The sequence below is a fragment of the Equus caballus genome, chromosome 17 (genome assembly GCF_041296265.1).
Source record: "Equus caballus isolate H_3958 breed thoroughbred chromosome 17, TB-T2T, whole genome shotgun sequence".
Lineage (NCBI taxonomy): Eukaryota > Metazoa > Chordata > Mammalia > Perissodactyla > Equidae > Equus > Equus caballus.
Window position 1 is genome coordinate 66842772 of NC_091700.1, and position 22325 is coordinate 66865096.

General features: G+C 33.8%; 1 protein-coding gene across 5 annotated transcripts in view; it reads left to right on the forward strand.

Annotated features, from left to right (window-relative positions):
* PIBF1 (progesterone immunomodulatory binding factor 1) overlaps positions 1 to 22325 on the forward strand; it is a 175516-nt gene that overhangs the window by 80661 nt on the left and 72530 nt on the right. For all 5 annotated transcript variants that reach the window (XR_011427823.1, XR_011427825.1, XR_011427824.1 and 2 more), the window contains exons 11-13: positions 8760 to 8925; positions 14371 to 14521; positions 18252 to 18342. Coding sequence is in view for 2 of the 5 variants with exons in the window: in XM_023621682.2 (XP_023477450.2) it covers positions 8760 to 8925; positions 14371 to 14521; positions 18252 to 18342 (408 nt within the window). In the remaining 3 variants the exon portion in view is untranslated. The remainder of the gene's footprint in view (positions 1 to 8759; positions 8926 to 14370; positions 14522 to 18251; positions 18343 to 22325) is intronic.

Consider the following 22325-nt stretch of genomic DNA (forward strand, 5'->3'; position numbering starts at 1 on the left):
TAATGTCAGTGAAAAGAAAGCAATTTAGATGTATTCTCTAACTCATTAATAATTGTTCTAAATATGTTTTCTACCTTCAAAGCATTCACATGTGCAACATACTTTTATCAGTAAATTTTTCTCATCATATACAATGATTCTCGATTAGAAAACAAACATCCCAATAGGAGGGCATGTTACAATATTATCAAGTTGGTATATAATCTGAATAACAGGAGATTCTGATCTTCCCTTCTTTCCAACTGATATGTAAATTGATATAATTGAAGAACATAACCATCATATTTAAATATTTAAAGATCTTGTGATATGAGAAGTTATTTTTAAAGACATAGCTGTAGATTTTCACAAATCTGCCTTTCAAAGTTCAGTTATAAGTTGTGGTATTAATTTATATAAATGTAAATGTGTATATAAATGTGCATTAATTTGATGTATTCTGAAGTATATAAAACCACATAAAAATTGTGCGGTTTCGGGGGGGGTTGCTTTTTTTTAAGTAACAGATTAGGAATTGTAGATTGGGTATGGTAGAGCAGGAGTGCTTATATCCGGATTCAGAGATCTTTCAAATGTTTTCAGGATATAAGAAAACTAACCAGCCAGACTCGCTTTACTAGACATTGATGATGTAATGATAAGTACTTCATCCCTTGCTTGGCTGATAACACTTTCTTGTAAGAAGTAAAATATATCTCAGCCAAAATTATTTAAATGGAAAGTACCTAATTACTAGTCATTTTTTAAATTGCCTATATCAAAAATTTTTGAGTTACCTTTAGCAAAGTTACTTTTAAGATAAGCCATGTCATGTAAAAACAACTCTTTTCTCCAACCTCCCTTTCCCCAGATCTTTACTTACAATGATAACATTTCTTCAGGATATATACTTTTTCTTTTCTTTTTGTATAACTGTAAGTGTCCTTATGTGATTTTAGATATATCCCTGATACATATCTAAATATGTATGTAAGTAATGAGTCAAGTTTATATTTTTAAAAGAAGCACATCGGAATATATGGATCCAAGTGAGACTGTCCTCCACCAAAGTAGGCACATTTGGGGCTCATACACTTCTCCCAGCAGTCCTGGCATTGCTCAGTGCTGTTACTTTACTGTTCTTGGAGCAGCCTTTAATTGTAGTGGCCTTCTTCTTTCAAAGATGTATTTCATTTTTGGAAATTCACGCTTTATTCAGAGTAAAATTCATTGCGTTGGGTGGGTGAATAAATTGGGTACTACTGATTGGTATGAAAAATGAGGTCAGAAATTGAAGAAAGGCTACATGTGTTACAACAGAGGAATAATTAAGAATGGAAAATCATAGGGCCAATAAAATTAGTACTTATGAAAGGGGTTTAATAGCATAAGATTTTTAAATTGTAATGTCAGGGAAAAAAGGATAGCAAATTCTGTATGAAAGTATGATTCACAGATAGAATGGGCATAGCCAACATTTTTTTATATGGTAGTATCAAAAGTTGATAATGTGGAGAAACCGTATTTCGTACACTTCTGGTAGCATTTTAAATTGATATCGCCAATGGGAGGAAAATTGGGCAGTATCCATTAAAATTTAAAATCCTTTGATCCAACAATTCCACTTTATGATATCTTTCTTAAAGAAACATTCACTTGTGCACAGGAGGCATTATTTAGGATGGTCTTTGAAACACTGCATATAATAAAAAATTGGAAACAATCTAAATGTTCATCAGTTTAAGTTAAATAAATGAATCGGAATTAATTAAATGATTATGTCTACCTTGTGGTTTACTGTTGTAGCAAATTAAAAGAACGAAGTACAGATATGGAAAAATCCAAAAACATATTCTTAAGTGGAAAAAAGAAGTTACAGAGCACATATGACATGATGCCATTTTTTAAAAAAGAAAAAGGAGACTGATATATCCTTCTGTGTGTAATACATTTGAATTGTTTTTAAAAAAAGATACACAAAAAACTGAGAACAGTGGCTATCTCTGAAAGGAGAAATTAAGCTGAGTGGTAATAAAGAGGTCTTTAACCTTTCTTTGTAATATTTGGAGTTTTTACCCTAAGAATTGATTTTATAAATTACTTACAGATTTGAAAATAAATTTGAAAATATTTGTACAGGAAAGAAAAGGAAATATATGGAAATATAAAGAGCAATTATCTTTATGGGCATATGATTGATATTTTTCTTCTTTATGTTCTCTGTATTTTCTAAAATTCTATAATAAGTATGTATTGCTTGTACAATAAGCACAAAAATTAAAAGGACGTTTTTTAAAAAACACAACGGGGGGCCGACCTGGTGGTGTAACAGATAAGTTTGCACACTTTGCTTTGGCGGCCCAGGGTTTGCCAGTTCAGATACCAGGCGCAGATCTATGCACTGCTTATCAAGCCATGCTGTGGCAGGCGTCCTACATATAAAATAGAGCAAGATGCGCACAGATGTGAGCTCGGGGCCAATGTTCCTCACTGCAAAAAGAGAAGGATTGATGGCAGATGTTAGCTCAGGGCTAGTCTTCCTCAAGAAAAAACAAAAAACACTTCGACCGTAAATGCTAAAAGGACATTTCTTATGTGGTTTATTAATTACCTCAGAATAAAAATGAATTCAAATTATTTTAAAACAATTACAGAATTGTTTGTCCAAATAAGTATCTGTTTCCAGTCCCGTGAAATAGTATCACTCATCCTGATATCACCAGTGCACTTGTTAAACGTTCAGTTCTCTTTCTTTTAGTTGCAATTCATATAGATTAGACTCTCTAGTAAATCCATTAGTGTAGTTTTGGTACATAATTTTAACTACTGGTTTAAGATACCAAGTTTCAAATCAGTGTAAAGGATTTCTGTTGCCTTCATATGTTTGATGTTGTATCTGTTCTTTAAACTGAAAAAGTCTATATTATATAAATCTTGAATATGATACATGACCAGTAAATATTTTCTGATTAACCAATTAGTTGAGTTCTAAAATACAGGTTTTAAACTGAATAAATGTATATTTTGCCAAAAAAATAAAATCAAATACAGGTTTTAGTGAACCCTGGTATACATGTCTTTGCTCAAATATCACCTTAACAAAGAAATACTCTCCCTGCCCAACCTCTTTAAAATAGTACTTCCACTAATATCTCTATCGTTCTCTATTCCCTTGCTCTGCTTTGTTTGTTTATTTATTTATTTATTTGAACTTATTAGCATTATCACCTTACATTTGTGTATCTGTCTCCCACCATTAAAGAGTATTGATGCTATTTATGGTCCACTGGTATCTAATAGTGCCTAGAACTCTTAGGTGCACAATAAATATTTTTAAATGAATTAGATGTTGAGGAATGAAATATTCTGGTTAATGGAAAGTCAGCCCTATATAAAATAGCAGTTTTAAAGAAGAAATACAAAATGTTGTGTCTTGTGGTATCCTATACTTCTTATATATTAAATATATAGTTGGTGGAATACTAGTTAATATATTAGCTATAGATTTATAGGTATACAGATAGATATATACTTCTGAAAGCAAGAAAAAAAAAACTTCAGAGAGAATTGAAAACTCAGTGGTTTAATTTAGTATTTTTAACCTAAAGTGATTAAACTCAGCCACAGAAGTAGAAAACGCGAATGAACAGTTTTTTTTCTCAATTCTTAATTGGAGTAAGTGAATTTTAGGGATTGGTTAACTATCATTCAGTGACTCATCCAGAGGCATTTTGAACATGTGGTACAGGTCTGGAAAAACAAACAAAATTCTCTGTGAAAAGAATGGAAGAGTTTTATTCCCTTGGGATTAGAAATAGGCATGAAGAATAGTTAAGGTAAGGATTAGTTATTAGCTCAACCAAAATGAATAATTGAAAGGGAATTGGACATCAACTCCGAGACCTTATTAAAAGAACAGGAGAAAGAGGAGTCTGAAACGCCAAAGTAAAATGGGATTGGTATCCCACCTATGTAAGCAAGGCTGATTCTCAGTTGATTAGAGATGTCAGCTTCTGCCCTTGTCGACTCCAATTTCCACAGCAGAGTCCACTTAAGGCTTCCTATCTGGAGACTCAAGCCTATCTCTGTTTCAAAGCACCCGTTTTACATGTAGGAAGTTTATTGGCAGCTTCTACTCCATTTGCTTATAGAATTTAGAATTAAATTCTCCTCCTCAGAGGAAGGATTTAGTGGTCCAGCCATGACTATCTGCTCCCGTGCATTCTTCTAAACCACAGTGTTTTTCTCTGTATTGACCCTCAGAGTACCTTTCAATACGTTCCGCCCAGTTTATCTACCTAATGCCTGACCACTAAAAATCTTTCCCTGAACCCTTACCAGTACTGGAAATCCTGCTGCTTTGCTTAGCTTCTTTTGCCCATCTTCCTTGTACAGGTTTTACTTCCTGTCCTCTCTGTCTGCACACAATTGTCCTCCTGCACACAGACTTAAAATACCTTGCCTCAACTGCGGCTCTGCCTTACTTCCAAATTGAACCAAGTCTTAAAATTTCTTAATAGAAGGACCACTTCCTGGTCCTGGTGATTACAGGAACCTCATCACTGAAAACAATATTTTTTGAGTATTTTGCCATAGAAGGCCTCTCTACCAAATGAGATTAGATCACTGGGTTCAGACTAATTAATCCAGTTTTAATATTGGGGAAGCCAGGAACAATTTGTGGGCAAAATTCAAAGATCAGTTGTTGTTTCACATTGGGATAAAAAGCTAAGATTAAATAAAAGGCTCATAATTATATACATCTTTCACCTTACTCAATGGTAACCTTGTTGACAACGTTGAGAATAAACCATATACATTGCTTGACTTAATATATCAGAGTATAATGAGCAAAACTTTCACTGTAGAATATATGTAAAGACTGCTGATGTAAATAGTGTCATGAAAACCTGTTGTTATTTAGTGTTTTATCTATTGCCTTTGTTCAAATGAGTTCTCCCATTTCTGAGAATAGAATGCCACATTGATGTCTCTTCTGCCATTATTTCTAAGCATTGCAGAACATTCCATGCTATTTGAAGTTTAAGTCACCTTAGCCTGAGAGCATTTCTTATGAGTTAGCGTCTTTGTAGCTCCCTATCTAATAACTGATTTGTACTTTTTAACATGTCTTTTCTTTGTACATCCAGCTCCAAAATCTGTTGGTGGTGAATATTCCTTAAGAGCAAACAGTTTATTCTAGGACTTTGTATTACTGTTGTTCAAGTGGTATGTGGTCTATGGGTGAATCTTATGAAGACTAAAATCCTGGTTACAAATGTAGCATAAAGAGTAAGCTAGCCACATTTGGGGCCTTGATGACATGGCTGTGAGGACAGTTGGAGATCCTGATTATACTTTAACTTGACCTCTTAAAGTTACTATGATGAATCAGAATGTCAAACCTAAAGTTGTTAACATGTGAATAATATTGACTTAGTTCAAATCAGATGTTCACATTAACGGGATGAGATGAGAAGTCTGAGTCAGTGAAGTAAAATGTGACAGGTTATATTAGCAAAACAAGTTAAGAGTGAGTTACCTGAAACTGTCACGCTATGCTCTTGTCGTCCCCATTCCTCACTGCTGCAATGGCTTTGCAGCTGTAATGTTTCTTCAGCATTTTCACAGTTCAATTTAGCAAATTAAAATAATAGTAATTATAACAAAAGCATAATGGTTTGAGGCAGATTCTTTCACTGTATAAACAACATGAGGATAGATTAGTCCTTTAGAATTATCACTTGATTTATAGAAATATCAATTTATTACACTTAGTATTCTCAGTTTTCTAGGAGATACCTATTGTTATTTAGCTTTTCAATTTAGAGGAAGAATAATAGTGCTGAAAGTAACTTTCAAGTGCCATATAACGAATGAAAAGTGCAGGTGGGATCTAAAAGCTTAAGTCTTTAATTTCCTATTTGGAGTTGGCGTTGATCTCAGGGTTACTCACGATGTCCTGAATCCATAAAAAGGCAAACTTTACAGTTTAATCTTTTCAAAATAAGTTATTTTAAAGATCAATATCACTTTTTAAATGACTTATCCAGAATTTATTTCAGTAATATGATCTAGTGTGTCCCATAGTTTAGCATACAAAATAGGTATGGATTTCACACATGTTTTATACATTTATATTTATAAAACAATTTACCCCAGGGAGTACAGGGACATTTTCATGTCAGTAAAATAGTGAATTAATGAATTTTTGAGTAAAATAATTTTTTACTACCTCACACTCACAAGGATCAAAAAGAGACAATGATAAATTTTGATAAGGATGTGGAGAAATTGCTACCCTCATAATTGCTGGTGAGAATGTAAAGCAGAGCAACCACATTGGAAAGCAGTTTGGCAGTTCCTCAAAAAGTTAAAACTCGAGTGACCATTTGACCTAGTTCTTTTCCTAGGTCTATAACCAAGAGAAATGAAACACGTTTACACAAAAACTTGTACGCAGATATTCATAGCAGCATTCTTCATAGTAGCCAAGAAGTGGAAACAACCCAAATGTCCATCAGCTAATGAATGGATAAACAAAATGTGGTATATCCATACAATGGAATATTATTCAGCCATAAATTCATGCTACAACGTGGATGAACCGTGAAAACATCAGAAGACCACGTGTTATATGATTCCTTTTATGTGAAATGTCCAGAGTAAGCAAATCCATAGAGACAGAAAGTAGATTAGTAGTTTTGAGGGCCTGGGGGGAGAGGGAAATATGGGGTGGCTGCTAAATGGACATGGAATTTGTAATCAGATAGTGGTGATGTACAATTTTGTGAATATACTAAGAACTATAAAAAGTGAAATGTACACTTTAAAAGAGTGAACTTTATGGTATGTATATTATGTCTCAATAAAAAAATTATCACCGTTTGCCTGTCCGTATAAAAAGGTATTTTTAAAATCAAATTGTAATAAGTTTTATATATATATACTTAATGCTAGAACTTTCCAAAAAGCTAAACACAGAAGCTGACATTCACCTTAAAGCCTTGCTATATATTAAGGAATGTGTACCAATATGCACTGAATGGAACTTCCACCAATTTGAACGTGAGATGCTTTCCCCAAAGATAAGAGTGCCAAGAGTGAGGTAGCCTATAGCAAATAGCTAATGCCCGTCTTCTCTGCTTATACTTTGAACATTATTATTATTGTCACATGCAAGAGTGAAATGACCTTTAAAAAACATTCGAAAGTTTACCTGACCTCAGTGTCAGAATATCATGTACTAGTGGAAAGATCATTGCTATAGAGTCAAATATAGCTGAAATTTACTAGCAGCTCTTCCTGTTAAGAAATTATTTGAGGGGACTGGCCCAGTGGCATAGTGGTTAAGTTCACATGCTCTGCTTCAGCCGCGCAGGGTTTGCCAGTTTGGATGCCAGGCATGGACCTGTGCACTGCTTGTCAAACCATGCTGTGGCAGGCATCGCACATAAAAAGTAGAAGAAGATGGGCTTGGATGTTAGCTCAGGGCCAGTCTTCCTCAGCAAAAAAAAAACAAGGAGGATTGATGGTGGATATTAGCTCAGGGCTAATCTTCCTCAAAAAAAAAAAGAAATTATTTGACATTTCTGAGCTCAGGTTCCTCATCTGCAACATACCTAATAGGGTTGTTGTAAGGATTAGAGATACCACGAACAAAACAGTCTGTGCTTTCTGCTTCTCTGCCCTACACATACTCTTGTTTCTAACCCCTACAACACTTCTCACCCCAAACTTCCTCCTGCCACACACACACACACACACCCCCGCGCACACACACACCCCTATACAAAGTGAGTAAAGTCTCCTTCCTGTATGTTCCCACTGAACCTAGGGATTACCCTATTGAAGCACTCAGCATCTTCTGTTGAATTTTCATGTTTATTTGCCTATCTTCCCAGAAAACTAAGTTCTTTAAGGGGGGAAAAACCATATTTTGTCTACCATTGTATTCACATTTACCTAACATAGTGACTAGCTCAATAAATATTTGAATAAATGAATTTTAGTAACATATCTAGCCTTATACTGGGTCCGTAATAGCTCCATGAAAAGGTATAGCATGTCTGTGTTTTGCTTTCTGTTAGAACATCATCAACCTGAAGCATTTTCAAATTTATAGCATGTAGTGCTTTCTATGTTAAGTGGAAATGTTTTTATTACTAGTTATACCTATCTAATGAAGAGAATATTCCTTACCTGTGTTGTAATAGACTGCTTGTTATATATTTATCTTTGAAATTTGCACATTATGTTTTCTTATAATATCCAAATATATGCATTTACTAACTTTAAAATTTATTTTATAAGTATATCAAGAATTTGCAGTTTAATGTGCATATTTCATGCCATTCTTCTCCATCTGACATTATTTAGACTTAGAATGAAATAGCAAGCTTGGAAACAATGCTGTAGATTTAAGAAGGTCTATGAAATTTATAGAAATTAAATCATTTTAAGCAATATAGCTGAAACTTGCTCTTACCATTTTTTGTTTTAAATGTCTTCAAAATAATAATAATAGACAGACAATAATTATTTCTGGATGGACGGAATGAAAGTAAGAGAACAGTAGAGGAAGTTTAAATGGTATAATTTGTTCTGTGGACTTAGCACATTTCCTCACATACCCCTATCTAAATTATTTACAGAAGCTTTGCTGAATAAATATGTTATTAACTGCATAATAATAGGATATGGAAAAAGTAGAAGTAATGCTTATGTTTATATACATCATCGAGATTTCTATAGTCTCGTAACCATTCTGCTTCTTTCAGGTACAGGGAACTACAACTTAGTGCAGAAAGCAAAGTAACAGAATTTCTCCATCAAAGTAAATTAAAATCCTTTGAAAGTGAACGTGTTCAACTTATACAAGAGGAAACTGCAAGAAATCTCACACACTGTCAAATGGAATGTGAGAAATATCAGAAAAAATTGGAGGTACATGTACAAGCTTTTCTTTTAAAATTAGCATAGCCTATAAGGTCCGTAAGTACAAGGTCTATATCATATTGAGCTTTTTTTCTCCTATGGGACCTGGCACTGTCCTGCAATACACACACACAAAAAAGAAATACATATTTCAGAAAGAAGTGTACCAAAAAGGACTGGAATTATTAGAAAACCAAAAAATGGAAAAAGATCTTATTAACAATAGCAATCAAAAATATATAAACACTTGAAATATTTTCAATAAGAACAGTACAGAGCCTGTATCAAGAAAAGGCTAGAATTTAACCATCTTTCTGTGTATTCGGTATTATATAGTTTTCATCAAGTGATATTATATATTCATTTCTAATCAAATGCTAGCATTTTTTTAACTGAAAAAACAATTCTATAGTACAACCAAAAGAAAAAAAGAATACTTGATATTTTTAGAGAAGATATTTAAAAAGAAATAATGAAAGGAAATATATTTCATATTTTAAAATGCATTCTGAGGCAAGAATAATTAAAACAGAGAAAAGAAGTCTACAAATGGTATAAAGCTCAAAAAGACGTTCACATAAATTCAAGAATTTATTCATGGTAAAGGTTATATTTCAACTCAGTGGGGAAAGATGAATTGGACAATAAATGGAGCTGTGATAATCACTTGAGTATTTAGAGAAAACAGTTGGATTTAGACTTCACACCATGTACCAAAATAAAACTCAGATCCTAAGCTAAATGTAAATACAGAAGCATAAAACTATTAGAAGTAAAAACTGATGAAATTTTATATTACATCAGTTTGGGGATTAATCTGTTAATCTATTGATTAAAGTAGGGGGGAAAGTAATGTAGGAAAAGTAAAAAGTAAAACCTTTAACACCTTCTGTATGTTTTAAAAAAGAGTGAATTCGGTGCTGGCCCAGTGGTATAGTGGTTAAGTTCGCATGCTGTGCTTTGGCAACCCGGGATTCGCAGGTTTGGATCCTGGGCACAAACCTACACACCGCTTATCAAGCCATGCTTTAGTGGCATCCCACATACAAAGTAGGAGAAAATTGGCACAGATGTTAGCTTAGGGACAATCTTCCTCAAGCGTTATATATGTGTTATATATGAGAAAGGGCCTATGTCCTTAATTTTAAAAGATCTCTTACCAGGAGAACATAGATTCTTTTATTCTAGATAAATAGGTGGAAAGAAGGAACAGACCATTTCTAAGAAAAGAAATGCAGATTGCTAAGAAATAGATGAAAATATTTATTCTCCTTAAAAATTAAAGAAATATAAATTTAAGCTTTTTTCACCTTTATATAAATCTATTTGTTGTTTTTAAAGTGCTGGCCAGAGTACCCTTAAATATGAAATCTCCTGCAGTTAGACAATGGAATGTCCTTTCTGGAGGACAATATGGTAATCTTTGTTAAAGTCCTTAAAAGTTAATCCTGTCGTTTTAGTTAACAGAATTGTACATAAAGAAATAATAAAAGAAGCTTATGAAGGTTTACATTAATGGTGTACATCACAGCATTAATTTATTGTGGTGAAAATTGGAAGTAACTGTCCAACAGTAGAGAATTAAACAATTTTCAATTAGTATCTTATAAATTATATGTTTATCTTTATTCATGCATTGTATGATTACATGAAATAATTTTCTTGAACATATCAGATTTTGAGGGAATGCTTATTAAAAATTGAATGAAAGATGCAGTAATGTCATTTGCATGCTTAATTAGCTAATGATATAAGTATTCGTTGCAGTAATCTCTCAGAGATTACGTTTCTGAAAAGTACCTGATAAGTAAAACTAAGATTAGCAAGATAAAGGGTCTCACAGAAAATGAAGCCTTAGGGAAAAACATAAAAAAAGATGTTAAATACATACATATTTAAGGAAATAGAAGCAAAAGTTGTAGATGGTGTCTACTTCTAAAATCTTTTGAGTACTTAAAACTTTTTCACACACCTTCAGGAAACTGCTGCAGTCGTAATCTCCTATGGCAGATTCTCCCTATATTTCCCATCAGACCATATTAGCTTAGCTCTGATTTGGAATTTATCATTTGCAAGTTATGTTTTTCATGGTTTAAATTTCATAATTCCTAGCAAAATGCCTTTCCTTTTCCTTTTCACATTGGATGATTTTGCTTAACGGTGTGTCTTGGAGTAGGGCCGGGGCTGGGGGTTATATATAGAAAGAAAGAGAAGCACTTCCCCTCTCTCTCTGCACTTCTGAAACAAACATTTCACTAAACCATACTTTACGACATACAGTGCTTATGTTTTCTAGACGGTTCTATTTTATTATTTTTAGCTGGTTGCACTCCAAATTGATTTCATGACCTCCTAAAGATCGCAACGTGTATTATGAAAACCACTCTCCCATAGAACTACCCACTTTGGTCTGCGGATGCAGATGACTAGTAATTATTGTGTTCTTTTGTGTAAAGGTCTTATATAAACAAAAACCTTTGCGAAAAATATTATGATTCTAAAAGCTCTGGTTGATAAAACTGAGACTTTAGGGGAATGTCTTTACATTTTTTCCTCTGTTAAACTGGGAGCCTTGAGAGGACAGGGACTATTCATTTATCATTGTGTCACCAATACCTAACATAGTGCCTTGCTCAAGGTGGAGGCTCAATAAATATTTAATGAGTGAAAGGATGGTTTGATGAATGCTAATATAGTACCATTGTTTGAATCCATTTTTCTGGAATATTAGAAGATGGTAAGACAATTCTTATTTATAGTGAATTTAGAAATAATTTTTGGGGGCCAGCCCAGTGGCACAGCGGTTAAATTCACACATTCCGCTTCGGCGGCCCAGGGTTCGCTGGTTCCGATCCTGGGTGCAGACATGGCACCACTTGGCATGCCATGCTGTGATAGGCATCCCACATATAAAGTAGAGGAAGATGGGCACAGATGTTAGCTCAGGGCCAGTCTTCCTCAGCAAAAAGAGGAGGATTGGCAGGAGTTAGCTCAGAGCTAATCTTCCTCCAAAAAAAAAAAAAAAAGAATTTTTGTGAGTAAAGATTTTTATAATTATATACTTTTCTGTGGCTTTTACCCAGTATTCTCATTGATTTATAACTTGGGGACAGTTTATTTTATTTTTTCTTAATTATCAATTGGCAAAGGCTCCCAAAACGCTGGCTCTATATTTTTGTCTCTTTTTAAAGCAATTGTTGACCTATAATTTTGTATTGTCATTCATTTTATGTGTAATGATATATTTTATATATAATTTTAGATAATTTTTATTGTTATTCTGTTATTTAAGGGAAGGAAATATCCACTGTGAGAACTCGATATTTAATGGATTCCTAAAAGCAATCGACCTATTTTATGCATTCATGTTTAAACTCAAATGTGCATATATTGGGTTTTCCTAAAGAAACTTTAATATAATAGCCTTCTATACTTCCAATAATCAAATTCTTCTTTGGCTTTTCAGCAACAGTAATAAATTTATTCATAGCAGCCACTCAGAAATCCATAGTAAAAGGGAATTTTTCACCATGGGGTACAGAGGCGTTGGAAGATACCCCAAACCGGAAGTTTCTGGGGATCACTCCCCTTTGTTATGAAGAGAGAATTTTAAATTGTATCTCTCAATTTAATGCTGCTTTTAAATCTCTTCCTAAAATATTTTATGAAATGTCCCATCTTTCACATTTTGATTCTTTATGTCTTTAGATATCCATTTCTGTAGTTTTTGTGTGGTGTTTTTGTTGGGGGAAGTGGGGTACAAATGAACAGTATTACCTGTGCTATGGGAGTAGTCATTTAACACTATTCTTACTGATCTTCTCTTTTGACAGTAGAATTAATTAGTGTCGTCAGCCAACAGATTCTTAATAAATTACATCCCAATATAATGAACTCTATGAAAGCCCCAGATTGTTTCACTGAGCAGTGATTTTGTTATAATGAATTAATGTCTCTAGAAAACACATTCCCAGTCAGCAAGAATAAAGAAGAAATAATGCTAAAACATGAATTTTCTTTTTCTGACCCAATCAGGGACACTAGAAATCATCTTACAAATATTATTCCCATGTTATTATTTCTCCACCCTCCAAAGGAATGTATTTGGAGGGTGGAGGATAATGTTTAGTTTACTTTGGGGGGAAGTTTTGATGGAAATAATTGAAGGAAACGAGATGGAATAGATTACGGAAAATTAAATTCTAATTTCTATTTGTTAAACACTGTAAATAGCTCTTCTGCATCTCCTCCTTTTTCCACATCACAGAAAGCACACAATCACATGCTTTTGTTGAGGTGAACTTTATGTCATTAGAGAAAATAAGATGTCTTCAAAATTGTCTAGTTATGGAGAATGCAGGATAATTAAATCAGTGGATCTCTATTTCTATGAGCTATTTAATACAAAGTTCTCATAATTGTATTTCTTACAGTAGTAATAGTATTTTTCAACACTTACTATGTTCTAGGCACTCTGCGAAGTACTGTGAATTGTGAATTTATCATCTCATTTAATCCTACCAACAATATTTTGGGATAGGCCTAGAGGATAAGCAATTGCCTTAGATCACAACTAATAAACGTTAAAGCCAGGACTGAAGTCCAAATCTTTCTGGCTCCAAACCATATTCTTAACTATAATATTTTATTGCTTCTCAGAAAATACTACAATACTTATGCTGTGTTAGGAAGCAGGTGTAATACCACTCCAGAATTTAGTCTGTACTATTAAGTAAACTTTCTAGACAATTGGAATCTAATTTAAGCATTAAAACATTTCTTTGTCAAAGCTAGAAATGTCTCCTTTTTTAGTGAATTCGTTATCATCAAAGTGATTCCTTCAATGAGTTACCTTGAAGAAGACAAGATTTTTGTTCTTACCCACAATAACTTCAATTTCAATGCCTTTTGTATCTCCTTTTTATGTATTTTTTAATCCTTTTTTCTATACAAAGGCATTTTCTGATACTGCCCCAAGTAGCACTTCACATTACATTTTGATTTGCTGCTTTGAATTTTTCAGGTAAGAGTAAATGAAATAAGCTCTGATGGAAAGCTGAACGGCTCGTTATGAGTATATCGTTTCTACCCACAGCTTTGTCAGGCTCTCTTAAATAACCATGATTGCCAGAGAAATGGCCTCTGTGGCATTATTACGTTTTTTGAATTCTAACAAGCAAATGCTAGTCTTGCTCATAACTATTTTAAATTTTGTTTGCTTTTTATTCAGTTTATGCAATAAAATGCTTTGTAATTTTCAGTTTAAAACAACTGAATGATTTATCTTAGAAATAAATATGTTTTACTCCCTCAGTCATCTCAATTGAGCTACTTTCTCTTCATATTTAAATCATTAAAAAATAAGAGAAAAAACTAAAAATATCTTGTATCACATTTTGGCTAACCGTTAACCTATTTAATTCTGCCTTTTCAATTTTTTTCTTCCACTATTAGGTTTTAACTAAAGAATTTTATAGTCTCCAAGCCTCTTCTGAAAAACGCATTACTGAACTTCAAGCACAGAACTCTGAACATCAAGCAAGACTAGACATTTATGAGAAATTGGAAAAAGAGCTCGATGAAATAATAATGCAAACAGCAGAAAGTAAGTCTCCCACCACCCCACATACACAGCTCTTTTTTCTGGCAGGAGAATGAACCTGGTCTCGTTTCTAAAACTGCTTTGGTATATTTCTTTAAAATGTGATTGATGACCTATTTTTAAAAATATTTGATATTTTAATAATTATTAAATCTTAATTCCAGTAGTTGGGGTCAGAAAAAAATAGGTTAACTATGATAGATTTTATCTTTTCACTTATTTAGTTCACTCATTCAACAATTCTTAAGTGTTTACATATGCCAGGATCTGGGGATATGTAGTTCATGCAATAATTCTTGCTTACAGGGGTTCCTAGTCTAGTCAACTGGGAGAGACAAACATATTAACAGATAAAGTAGTGAGATAAGTGCTGTTAGTAAGAGATAGGCAGTTCTCTGTGGCAGTGCAAAAGAGATGAGTTAATTCTGCCTTGGAGGTGAGGAATACCCAAGAGGGGAGGTGACACTTGAGTCAATCTTAAGGACAGATAGAAATTCATTGACTGTACTATATAATCTTTGACCTTTAATTTCTACTCCTTCTTTCCCCTCTTATTATGCTATCTCCCTGTGTTGTCCCTGACTTTAAGGAAGTGTTTTAAATCAACATTTCACCACTGACTGAGGTGTTTGCTACAGTACATTATTTTTGTTCAAAAGTCTGAAATATCAATAGCATTCTTATAAAAGTGAGTTTAAACTTCAGTTGAAGTTGAATCTATTTGAGGTACATTTTCTTGTAAGGACTATATTATATTTATAGGCCAATTTAAGAAAAACTTCTATTTCATTCCTATCATTGTCTTTTTTCCATTTCCAAGGTCAGTGTCTGATAACTGCAATAGTTTCCAGATTATTTTCAGTTTCTTCACTGGAGTCAGAGTAATCTTTATAAAATACAGATTTGATCATACCATATACCTGCTTTAATGCCTCTCTATCATCTTCTTAAGACATCGTAAATTTGTAAGACGTCGTAAATTTGACAAAAGGCAAATTCCTTAGCCTGACTTTTTATTAGACTCTTATCTTTCTACTTTTCATACCTTGCCATTCCCTGTCATATCATATTATTTTGAGAGTTCCATACTCTTATCTCCATAACTTTGCATACGTCCCTTTGTCTAAACAAATTAGGAGTAGAAGGAAACTTCCTCAATTTGATAAAAGATATCCACAAAAAACCTATAGCTAATATCATACCCAATGATGAAGTATTAAATGCTTTCTCTGTAAGAGAGAGAACAAGACAAGGATTTCTATTTTCATAACTTATAGTAAACATTGTATTTGAGCTCCTAGCCAGAATAATACGGCAAGAAAGAAAAAAGATATATAAAGATCAGAAAGAAAGACTAAGACTATTTTCAGATTATAAAACAACCACTAACACTGATAAGTAAATCTAACAGGCTATAAAGTAATTGCACAAAAATGTACTAGAAGCAGACAATAGGAAAAGGAAATTTTTTAAAAGCAATTTTAGGGGCCAGCCTGGTGGCATACTGGTTAAGTTCGTGCACTCCATTTCAGCAGCCTGGGGTTCACAGGTTTGGATCCCAGGCGCGGACCTAGCACCACTTGTCAAGCCACACTGTGGCGGCATCCCACATAAAATAGAGGAAGATTGGCACAGATGTTAGCTCGGCAACAATCTTCCTCAAGCAAAAAGAAGAGGAGTGACTACAGACGTTAGCCCAGGGTCAATTATCCTCACCAAAAAAAATATTTCAGCTGACTTGAAGCTGGTTAGACTTCATTTATTAAGGTGTAACCGTGGCAAATTATATAACCTGTTTATACTTGAATTGCTTTTTGTAATCAAATGGGTGTATTATTTGGATATTTAAGGAGTTTAGTTTTCAAAGATCTTAAGTTGTTAAAAGTACAAGTAGTGCCTAGAAGCTAAATAAATTCAAATATAAAAAGAAAACTGGACTTCAGGTTGTCAAATTCAGTAACCTGCTATCCATCCTCATCCTGCTTGTAACCTGTGGTAGGCATTTGTCACATTTCTCAAAACTCTTCTCTTGCTTCTTGAATCATCTGCCTTTGATTGTTTCTTCACCATCACTGCTGTTGACTCTTCTGTTTATCTCTGCGTAATAGTTCAGCGAGGTTTTTTCCCTCATCCTCTTCAAATCTTACTTACTTACCTACTCTCTGATAATCTTATTCCTTTCCACAATTTTAGTTACTGTTTATAAGCTTGTGATTCCACAGGTCTGTAAGTTCCTGCAGTCATTAAAAATTTATCATTATTTACATTATATCTTCCTTCCCTAAAACTTAGTAATTTTCTTGGATTTTTGGTCTGTTAATAAGGTTAAAGTCTGTCTAATTACCCAACTAACTTTTGTCAACCTTGATTCCTCCCTCATTCTATCTAGTGCCTCATCTCACCTCCACGCTTGCTCAGTTGTCTAGAATCCAAGTTCTTTTTCTCCATCCTCCATTGCTATTATGGACCATGTCTCAACTGGATTATTGCTATAACTTGTGAGGAGTTCTCTGTGCTATCAATCTAAGCCATTCTTTTCCCCATTATTGAGATTTTTTTTTTCCTATGATATCAGAATCGACAACAAACATCTATTGGTCATATCACCTTCCTGTATTAGTCTCTGTTAATTTCTTGTTCACTATAGAATAAAATCCAAACTCCCTAACCTGGCAAACAAAACTTTATTTCCATTCACAGCTGAAACTCAGCCTACTTTTCTACTACCATTGTTCTCCAGACTAACTCCAGCCACTTTTCTCACAATTACAAACTTCATAGCTCTGTACCTTTAGATATAAAATTCCCTCTTGCACTTTCTTTATGTTCTCCTCACACCTTCCTAATGCCTCTAGCATGGGAAAAATAGTGGCACTCAGATGTAGTTGCTCTGTGCTTCTAAGACACTTTCAGATCTCTTTGGTACCATTTAGCATGCTGTATAGCACATTGTTTCTGTAATCACCACTAGAGTAGTTATTCCATGAGTTATTAGTCCATTAAGTATTAAACTCAAATTTAAGATGTCCATCAATATCTGACTGATGGGTTTTTGAGATAAGTAAATTTAGCTCTCTCCATTCTGAATTTAGAACTAGAGAGACAAGAGTCAGATAGGTATCTAAATGCCAGCTCTAGTTCTCATATAGCTGAATTAGAGGTCTCAGCTTCAATCTAGAACTATAATAGCTGATAACACTATCGGCAATGGCATGTATCATTTCTTGCTTCCACATATCCCTCAAAACTAATAATCCTACTTCTGAAAACTGATCCTGGTTCACCATGAAAAATAGGGACAAAATAAAGGAAAACAGTTATATGTAGTCCTAAAGGTTTTACTGTAGTACAGAAGGATCAATGGGCAAATGTAATGATAACATCAATTTCATTACTTCCTTTCTTGATAATTGCATAACATACATTTCATGCAAAAAGCCTTTTGAATCATTCAGAGTAGCACTACATCTGTATTATTATGCTTTGTAACGAGAAAACGTGTCATATGATGCAATCTCTTACACCTTTTAAAAATAGATGGAACAAATCCAAGCAAGCATATACTTTAAGAAATATGCTTCTACTTGCAAATGGCCTGTTTGAGATTATGCATTAGCCCTTTTTAATGTTCTTATGCTCCCTAATTCATTATTGTGACCTCTTTTATTTTCACTTCTGCCATGCTTTTTAAGAAAAAAAGTGATTTCGCATCATACACTTTAATATTTTCCAGTTGAAAATGAAGACGTGGCTGAAAGGGTTCTTTTTTCCTATGGCTATGGTGCTAATGTTCCCACAACAGCCAAAAGACGGCTACAGCAAAGGTAAAATCAATACATATTTGTTTTACTTATCTACTCAAGCTAAATGTAATTACATTATGTTTTTTGATAATGTGCTGAGATGAGTGACAGAGTAAAGTAACTTTATTCTTAGTATACATGAATATTAAATTGCTCAAAAAATAAAACACAGTAATAAATTATCATACATTCATGATCATTTATAATACATGAGAAAACTGATGTATTTTTAAATGAGTTTAATGGTCAGTAGAATGGAAGCATACGTTAGAATTTTCCCAGAATTAGATTCAGTGGTAATGACACCATTTTAATTTTATCTTCACGTTTGTTTCAGGTGAATTACAAATGCTTTTGTACCAATAATTTTCAGGTTAAAATTAATTAATTATGCTTTCTTTTTTTTCCTCTTGTCTTTATTCACCTGCCTACGTTCCTTGATATACACTTGAGAGAGAGAGAGATCATATATATTGTGATTGAAAGTATAAAAGACTTTGTGAAGGGGCCGGCCCCATGGCGTAGCAGTTAAATGCGCATGGCCCGCTTCAGCAGCCCGGGGTTCGCCAGTTCGGATCCCGGGTGTGGACATGGCACCACTTGGCAAGCCATGCTGTGGTAGGTGTCCCACATATAAAGTAGAGGAAGATGGGCACGGATGTTAGCTCAGGGCCAGTCTTCCTCAGCAGAAAGAGGAGGATTGGCAGCAGATGTTAGCTCAGGGCTAATCTTCCTCAAAAAAAATACTTTGTGAAGACCAGGAAAATTTTTGGAAGATCCACTAGTTATCTTGTGAGATGCCGCTTAAAGTACACTCAGAGAAAATTGTACCTGTATTAATTGGCTTCCCAGTTGACCTAGCTGATTTTAGGTAAAAAAAAGTTTTTACCTAACTCCTTTCTCCTAAATTTATCCTGCTTTGCAGAAACAGCTCACTACCATATCAAATCTAAATGTTTCTGTCAGACTTCCAAGCCCCTCCATGTGGCCTTATTCGCCTCTCTACCCAAAAATGAGAGACGTATATCTCTCTGCCTATAACATCTGTTTTCTCCATGCCACACAATAGAATATTTCTCTTATCTCATCAGCTCTCATTTCTCATGTCCTTTCCACAACTAGATGGAAAGTTCTTCAAGGTTACCAGCTACATCTTATTCTTATTTTTCTCTACCTAGCACAGTGTAAGATACCTACTAGAATTGTTTCTTCACCTGAGTATTTAAGCATTCAAAGCTGCTTATCTTTTATTTTTATATGAATTGATTTAAACATTTAGAGAGTTACTTACTGTATAAGTAAGAAGAACAATTCATCTTGACTCTAATACTCTTGTAGAAACTTTGAAGTGGAGGCTCAGAGAATAAAATATCTTTATGGCTATCTGAAGTGATGTAAGATATAGACCATTTTATGAGAAGTAACAAAAGGATGCTTGTGTCTCTTACTGGTTAAACTAAATATCTGAAAGAAATTTAGATCAAAGCTAGACGACTAGCAAGTATCAATTTGTAGCTAGAATGGTTAATTCTATCTGGTGAAGATACGAATTTCTAATTTAGAATTTCTAAATTATGTGTTATTTGAAAAATCAGTTATAATCTCATCCCATTTCCATTCTCCCCCAAGTTCCTCCAGATGTCACTAAGGATGACATAGGATATTTTGTAATTTTCAGCATATCTCTGTTTTTGAGTATTATGATGTCTTGGAAGGAATAGAAATGTAGTTTTGTGGGGTAGAGAGTTCTTTATCAGTGATAAATGATCGGTTAAATATTAAAAGTTGAAATTTTAAGGAAAAAGTCCATTTTTTTTCCCTCTTTTAGCATCTGAATCCTTCAAAAGAATCTTTATCACAGGGAAAAAAAAGAATTTTGCTGTTATAAGCTGTCTTTCTTTAGCCCCAAATTCTGAGTTCCTCTAAAATTGAAGGTAATTATTGCTGTTACCTTACTGTTTTTTTAAGAATTTCCAAAAACACATTTTGATTTCTTAATATTTAGACTGAAGATTTAAGCAACCACAACTGAATCATATTCTGAATAATCTTAACGGTCCAAATATTTCTAAAGATTTTATCACTGAGCTATCTCTATGCCTTGAACAAGTGCCTAATGGGCATGCTATTAATATCTCTTACCAGCTGGTGCCAGGCATTCTTCTCATGGTGAACCAGAGGGTTATTTTGAGGAAGTGCTTCTCAGGTCATCTAAACTGAGTGAAAGGAAAGTAGGTCCAGATATCCAAAGCGGACATTTATGCATTCCTTCGCCCATTCATTCAACAACTTTTATTGAGTGCCTACTGCATGCACAAAATTGAAGTGGCACAGAAGATGCCTGTTGAGGGTCTGATGCATCTTTGAAGTTTGCAAAGTCCGTATTTGAGTTTTTTCATGGATATTTGTAAAGAAGTCCAATGCCTTTGTGCTCTAAGTTTATTTAAGATGAAAGCAATATAGCCATTGAGAGAATCTATATTTAATTCTTCACATTTGAAATTAAAGCAGTGGAAACGTAAGGTGAATTGTAAAACAACTCAGAACAGCAAATGAAATGTTTGCATAATAAAGTTTTCATTATACATCAGCCTATACCAAAATGTATGAAATTTCAAAGGAACTTACTTCCCAACTACCACACAGTAGATTTCCTTCAAACTAAATTTGACTTAAAATCTCATGTATTCTACAACCAGATTTAGGTATTTTATGATAACGCTTAATTGGAGGGGATTTCTGACTATAAAAATAATCTATGTTTGGGGCCAGCCCTGTGGCGCAGCCATTAAGTTCGCATGTTCTGCTTCGGCAGCCCAGGGTTAGCCGGTTCGGATCCCGGGTGCGGACGTGGCACTGCTTGTCAAGCCATGCTGTGGTAGGCGTCCCACATATGAAGTAGAGGAAGATGGCATGGATGTTAGCTCAGGGCCAGGTTTCCTCAGCAAAAAGAGGAGGATTGGCAGCAGATGTTAGCTCTGGGCTAATCTTCTTTAAAAAAAAAATTAGAAAAAATAATAATGCATGTTTATTTTAGAAAATTAGGAAACTTACTGGTAATCTTATCATCCAAAGATAACCATTTAAAATTTTTTACAGATACATATATTTTCTTATGTTTAGGGTATTATTATATGTAATTTAGAAGCTTAATTTTTTATCTTATGATTCTATCTGGAACATTTTCTTATGTCATTGAATATTCTTCAAAAGCATTATTTTTAATGGTTATCCAGAACTTTAATTTTTAGGCATTTGTTTTTGAGTGCCGTATTGCTGTTAATAAATTGGATAGCCACTGAAAAATTTCATTAGTTGCCCTTTGCTGTCCAAGGTATATTATGAAATTAAAATGAGACACTGAATGCAAAGTTCACTACACAGTGCCTGGCCTTGAAGAGGTGTTAAATAAATGTTAGTTTGCTATGCCAATTAACATTTCCTAAAGTAAATTGCACAATTGATTTTAGAGGAAAAGTCAATGTTCCAAAAATTTTAGGCACAATTTTTCATTTAAAACAATTATCTTTAAAAATTTTAATGAGACCTCTTGAAATAATTAGTAGAGACACCCCCTGGACATGAAACCAGTTTTGAAATTCGCTTTCTTTGATATTAGTTTCTTAAGACTTATACCATACTGCCAATTCCCTTTAAAGAAGTAGCAAAATTAACTTTTCTAGCTTGAAAAGTAACTCGCAAGAATCTCACCTAAACATATTATACTTATTAAATAAGGTGACTCACATTTTGAAGTTTCAGTAGAGATATGAACAGTAACTAAATATTGTACTAAACTCTTCCTGGGACAAGGTGTGGAAGGTTAAAGGGCTTATACAACTAAAGTCGATTAAAATAAAACGGGTTCTTCTTAACTTGACTAAACTTGAAAATCTGAAGTAATGTTTTTGTTTCGGTCATGATTGTTTTGGAAATAGCAAACAAGATTTTCTGGTTACATGTTTTGGTTATGCTTTTTAACCTGACACACTAAATGGGTAACA